Source organism: Vigna unguiculata, chromosome 5 (assembly GCF_037176805.1).
Source record: "Vigna unguiculata cultivar grain cowpea cultivar isolate G323 ecotype 2 chromosome 5, ASM3717680v1, whole genome shotgun sequence".
Classification (NCBI taxonomy): Eukaryota; Viridiplantae; Streptophyta; class Magnoliopsida; order Fabales; family Fabaceae; genus Vigna; species Vigna unguiculata.
Window position 1 is genome coordinate 4961537 of NC_140796.1, and position 6722 is coordinate 4968258.

General features: G+C 34.1%; 1 protein-coding gene across 1 annotated transcript; it reads right to left on the reverse strand.

Annotated features, from left to right (window-relative positions):
* Window positions 1–331: 331 nt before the first annotated feature.
* On the reverse strand, window positions 332–3157 carry CBSX6 (Cystathionine beta-synthase (CBS) family protein). Its single transcript, XM_028072508.2, has 2 exons — window positions 2428–3157; window positions 332–1415 (listed from the first exon to the last, which is right to left on the reverse strand). Exons 1-2 carry the CDS (start codon window positions 2766–2768, stop codon window positions 485–487), a joined length of 1272 nt encoding a protein of 423 aa, XP_027928309.1. The 5' UTR covers window positions 2769–3157; the 3' UTR covers window positions 332–484.
* Window positions 3158–6722: the final 3565 nt, after the last annotated feature.

Below are 6722 nucleotides of genomic sequence, written 5' to 3' on the forward strand. Positions count from 1 at the left end.
TTGAAATTCACTTCTTGATCATATTTTTCTAACTAAATTAGGTTAAAATTTATCCTATTAAAATTTATTGTTTATTAGATTTATTGTTCAACGTACTATCAGATGCCAAGACGTGAGAGAAGTGAATTGATTTAAACTTAAAGTTAATTTCTTAACATTATTTTTGACCAAATTAAACAAAGTTGGTTTTGAAGAGGGAAACCACCAAAGTTCTTCCTTTTATCATTCATTCAGTTTTTAAATTGGACAAAACTACCAGTTTAGCACCAAGATCATTGGATGAACAAATTTCTTTAACGGGTAACAAACTATACCTATTAAAGAAAATAGCTTTTGACTAAATGAAAACATGGCTTATTTTTATTGTTATTATCAATCAACACAAACTTGTACACACAAACAACCCAAACCCATCTTCATCATCTTAAGTGCACCGAGACAAACTGCTAAGAGTCCTGATTGAAAAAGTAAAAAAGCAAAAAAATCAACACTGAATTTCATTTCCAAACCCCTCTGTAGATCTATTAACAGGAATCATGGTTGTAGGGGGTTTGGTTACAGCAGCTAAAATATCGGTATATCCAACCACACCGACCAAAACATCGTCATTGTCGTCCTCGGTCACCCAAACATGAGTTGCTCTGTGGGAAAGCATCTGAGCCAAAACTGCAGCAAGCGAACTAGTGAATTTACATGTCAGAGGTGCACTCCTACCCCTATACATGCTCCTGGGACCAAAACTGTGGCTCCCAGAATTGCTGAAGAACCCAATACTCCTGCTACTGAATTTCCTTGGTTTCCTCGAACCATTAACCAAATCACTGTTTCCAGTTGGTGAATCTACACTGAACTCGGGTAGTGATCTTGAGCTAACATTGTCTTCAACTCCCATGACAAACTGTCCGGCCGAGAGATTCGCCAAAGCCCATGCTGCTGCTAAGTAATCGCATTTCCATAACTTGCATGCAGAAATTTCTCCAAGGATCTTACACTGACCATCTGATGTGTTTTCTATCACAGCAACTGCACTTGGATCTTGAGGAAGCTTTTTAGTGGCTGCAATGGCTGGAGTGGAGGATTCGATGTAGCTGTAGTCTGCATTGATTGCTCCAAGAGAAACAATGGAAGTGAGAGGAAGGGGAGCCAGAGCACCAAGACAACCAATGATGAAACGAAGAACATCTTCCCTAGAGAGACAACAGTACTTGTCACGGATAACTGTGCCGGAAGTTGAGGGGCTCCAATTCATGTTAGGAGGTAGATTGTTGCTGCTGTTGCTAGGAGAATCATTATTCTTGTTCCACTTGCCGTAGTAGATAGCTGAGAATCGCTTACTCATGCCCTTCCATGCTACACTCTTCGGAACAAGCAATCGTTTCACACCTTGTTTCATCATGTCTAGTGCATCTATCAACCTTGATTAGAGGAAATAGAATGACATTAAGACTGTGTTTTGAAAATTTAGAAATCTGAATCAATGTGCATGTTGTTTGCCTGGGTTCGGTTTTCAAGTATTTCATAGTCAAATAATGTTACAGAATTTCAATGACTATTTTGAATTGTTAACTAGTTTTAACTCAAACTAATCAAACAGAGCTACTTTTTCAGTTTTTAAGCAATAACCAGATACAAATTTTACATAACCAGCTTTTAATGAACAGATGAAAGCCATACACGAACACATCAAGGGAAGAATCTATACAGAGCTCAGATGACAGAGTCAAACTAAGAATCTATACTCCATTCCTAGATGCCTTTGATACAAGAGTATAAGATACCAAAGCATATGATACAAGGGGATTTCATGTCCCATTGCTTGACATAAAAAATCAAGTTATCCAGCAGTTTATTTGGGAATGTTAAATTCCCTCGCATTGTGGAAAGTACAAATTCTTGTAACCGGAAAGAATCATATTCCATAGCGGAGCAAAGATGCTGATGATGAAATCCTCTAACCCCAGATGCCTAGTGAAAATGATTGTGCACCAATCTTTTCCCAGACACCTCATCTTTGATAGCAACATAAAACACAATCCTCACTCAAACAAAAGACAATCTTTCTCTCTTAAACAAAAACACAAACCACCCACGTGCATAACATTCTTATCATCACCAAGGCCACATCATGCACTTAACTAACAATGATTCCCATTGCTACTTGAATAAATGAATCCACAGATTCACAACACAGAGAGGCTAATAGAGTCGCACACATAAAATTCTCACTAAAGCAAGTGTAAAAACATGGCTCAGTTAATATAAACAAACATGTGTTTTTAATTTTCATAGACTGTACAACAGACCTTACCATGTATGCCAATTAACCTGTGATTCTGATTGAATGAAAGTGTGATTTACTATGAACGTGTGGTCAAGTTAAATTCTACGATGAAATCATATCTAAAAGTAATTGAAACAGGTGCTGACCTTGTAGCAGGGTCAACAACCCTGAGCAGCGAATTGTTAGGAACAACAACCTCAGAAACAGGAATTTTCAAGGCCTTGTCCTGATCCTCCAAACACTCACTCTTAGCCAAAAACGCAACTATGTCGAAGGAACTAAGGATTCCAACAAACCTCTGCTGCTTCATCTCACTATTCTCAATCCCCACATGAGATCTCTTTTTCCAAATGGGTATGCTCCCTTCAGGGAACTCTCCGATCGCCCTAATCGCGGACTCCACCGTCTCACTCTCGTGAAACTCCACCAGCTCTGGCTTCCCCACCGTCAGATCGCCCACGACGTGGTACACAAACACCGACGCCATCAGAATCCAAAAGGGCGTAACAATTCACAAGAAAAATCGGATTTTTGTCAAAGTTTAAAAAAAAGAAAAATTGAAAAACAGAGAAAGCGTGATTCTTCTGGGCTATAAGAGGGTATGGAGAAAGATGAGAAGAAGGTCAAGGGCGTTGATGCGAGGGCGGTGGAGGATCAAGTGAGAGAAGGAGTTAGCCATTTGCATGGATGGGGAAGTGAAAGGTGAAGGCCCATTCAATTGAATCGGATCAGAGAGAAAGAGAAGTGAAGAATCGGTGAGTGAAGAAGATATGATACGGAAAATTGGATTGGGTAGGTCCTTTTGGAGACAATGGGAGGAAAAAGGACAGAGAGTAAATCGATGCTTAATTCGGTTGGCAGACTCAGTGAGAACGAATGAGAGAGACACAGCACAACACAAAACAGAACACAACAACCTTCAATTTATCGAATGAGAAAGAGAGAGTCACACACACAGAACATGATGTGTTAAGTGTGACTCTTTGTGTGGCCAGCTGCATCAGTGTTCATGTTTGACGGACTCATCTTTAATTTCAACTCTGTTTTTTTTTAATACGTTTAAATAAAAGGTCGAATTAGTCTTAAAATTTTAACTTAATTTAATTCAAAAAATGTGAAAAGTGTGTAGATTTAATGTTTTTAATCCAATTTTGTTAGACTAGTTTCGTGATAATATTTATTTATACAGTTTAATACGTTCTCGTTTTAATATTAACTGAGGTATGTGTTTAATATATCAAATAAATTAGGTTAGATATATTTTTTAGTCTTTAATGTTTCAGTAAAATTTGGAATTAGTCATTTTTTAAAAATTTTGACCAATTTAGTTTTTCATCTTTTAAAACGATGTAAATTTAGTCATTTTAACCAAATTTTATTAACTTTATCTGATGTTTCAAGCGTATTTCATGATAATATTTGAATTGTTTATTCCGTGTGACACATTTTTGCTTCAATGGTAACTCAAATATTATCATAAAATGCGTTTAAAATGTCAAATAAATTTAACAAAAATTGGTAAGAATGACTAAATCTACACATTTCTAAATATGAATGACTAAATTGGTATAAAATTTCAAAGAGGGACTAATTCTAAAATTCACTGAAATTTGAAGAACCAAAAACATATTTAACTCACATAAATTTTATCAAATTTAATTAAAATGACTAAATTCACACAGTTATAGAGTCGATGAAATAAATTGGATCAAAGTTTAAAAATTAACTAATTACATTTTTTATTAAAAATTAAGAAAATAATATATATTTAATTTTTTTTTTAATTTATCACGTATTGATATAACTATTATTGGACTTTATAAATAATATAATAATTCGGGTTTATCACTACAATAATAACTGACAAAAGATTAAAAAAAAATTCCCTGCTCTTTCCCTTCTCAACCTTACCACATTACACTTCAGCTTTCTCCATTCCTCTACATCCTTCATCTTTCTCCACCTTTCCAGTTAATATTTTAATTAAATTATTGTTGACGGTTGGAAATGTCAATTTATTTATTTAATTGATAAACTTTATGTATGTGAGGAAAAATATTCACTTATTTTAATTTGAAGAATTAATTTGACACGCTTTGTAAATAAAAGGAATTGTGTGTAACAAACAAAAAAATAAAGGAAAATTCCTGATTAACTTACATATAAAAAGTGAAAATGAAACTAGATATGAATGTGGGATAGAAAGAAACTGAACAAAATGTGCGCTGAATGGAAGTCTTAAGTTTGTCCGTTTAAATAGTTTATTTTGTGAAAATGATTGTACAGTGAATAATAGACTTTTTTGTAATTCTGGGTGAGTTTGATCAACAATTTGTAAATATAGATCCTTTAATTCTTTTTTGTAAATCTGGGTCATATCATCAGGGAGGATGACATTAAAAGTAAATTCGTCCTCCCCAACACCAATTTCCTTTTTCTTTTTTATTTTTATTTTTTGAAGATCGAAGTCGTTAGGTAGAAGGTCGATTTTTGCCCTGGAGTTGTCAAACAGAAGGTCGATTTCAGTTTTTTTTTTTAACGTTGCAGTTTTATTTTATTTTTTAAAAATTTTCAGTTTGCTTTTTTTAACCTTTAAAATTTGTTATTGATTCAATAAATTAATTTTAAAAAATACGTTACATAATAATAGAAATACATAATAAAAATAACAGAATAAAACTTACATAATAAAATAACATAATAAAAATAACACAATAAAGATTATATAATAAAAATAACACAATAAAAATGACATAATAAAAATAACACAATAAAAATGAGATAATAAAAATCAACTAGAAAATAGGATAAAGCAATAAATTAATGACGATAGGGACAGTTGTCCCTATGATGTCCTTCATTTCTATAATATGAACATTTGCTTCGTCTATTTGGATTTGGTTCATCCATCTCATTATGAATTCTATTAGTTGGTGGTCTTCCCCTTACCCTACGACGCATGTTTGGGTTTGGAATGAAATTTGGTCTGGTGTATGGTGACCAATATTCTTTATTCCTAACCGGATGAAATTGTATTTCATATGCTTTGTTGATGTTGTAGAGGCTATAAACTGGATTGATGTATGAGGTTAGGTCTATATGCGAGAAAGAGCAAACAACTATTACATGATGACAAGGCAGTCAAAGAGCTTGAAAATGACCACAATCACACCACCAATCATTTAATCTAACTGTAAAAGACATTGGTAGGCGGTGATCATGTGGAGAAAACATCTCTTGAACTTGAAATTCATTATTTTCTCTTGAGTATCGACAAACTTGACATATTCCCGCTTGTTGATTTTTTCTAATGATAGCATTAATTTCTTCTATATATTGGTGGCCTGCTGGTAACATGGAGTCTGCCTTAACCCCTCTCTCAACAAACCATGTTGCGGTCTTTTCAAATGTTGTCTTAATTAGAGCACAGATTGGTAATGAACGAGCTCTTTTTAAAACATAATTCATACATTCTGCCAGGTTTGTTGTCATGTGCCCGAATCTACTACCTCTATCGCAAGCCTAAGTCCATTTTTGTAGTGGTATCTTGTCGATCCAAGATCCACTTTTGGTGAATGGGATCTCAAAGCCGCCAATTTAGCATTCAATATGGGTTGTTTCACCTCGTAAGCTATAAAAATGCAATTATATTAGTTAGTTTAATTATTGAATGTGGTGAATGAAAGAAAAATTTTATTACCCATATTCTTTAACCGATTTTTCAATTCGTGATTCTTGAATTTTTTGTTGAAATTTGCAGCAATATGACATATGCATTATACTGATTGCAGTCCATCTGCTTCCCATTGTACTTCTTCAGATTGTAGAGCTGCCAATATGCCTTTCCCCCTGTCTGTTATCAAGCAGAGGTTTGATTGTGGTGTAACGTGATCCCTTAAGACAAAACATTTCGCTTGAGCCGGTTAACCTGGATCAAGTTCATAGGGATGACTTGAGGGGGAGAAACGACAGAGATTAGGTAGGACATCATCACCAGTGGATTGCAATTTGGAATGATCGACAAAATCGGATCATTTAGGGTTTTTATTTTTTTAATATAATTTAATATTTAAAATTTATAGGTGGATTGGTGAGCCAACACGGCTCACTACGGATGAGCTTGGTTCGTAACAAGTTGGGTCCAAGTTTAATTCGTACTAAATTTTTTTAATTCTTTTTAACCCAATTCGATCTAAACTTGTGATGAACCGAGTTGGTTCGTAAATTATAATCCAGTCTGGCACTTCAATTTAAAAGTATAAAATTAATACTTTTTTTCTCATTTGTACTAAAATAGAAAAAAAAAGTGGGCGCAACAAAGAAAGTGAAGATTGAAAGAATATACGGGGGCATAATTCCACGAATTGGAACATGTTCACATTCTCAATTTTTGATATTTATCTACAATATTTTATGAAAATAAATATGAATATAGATATTT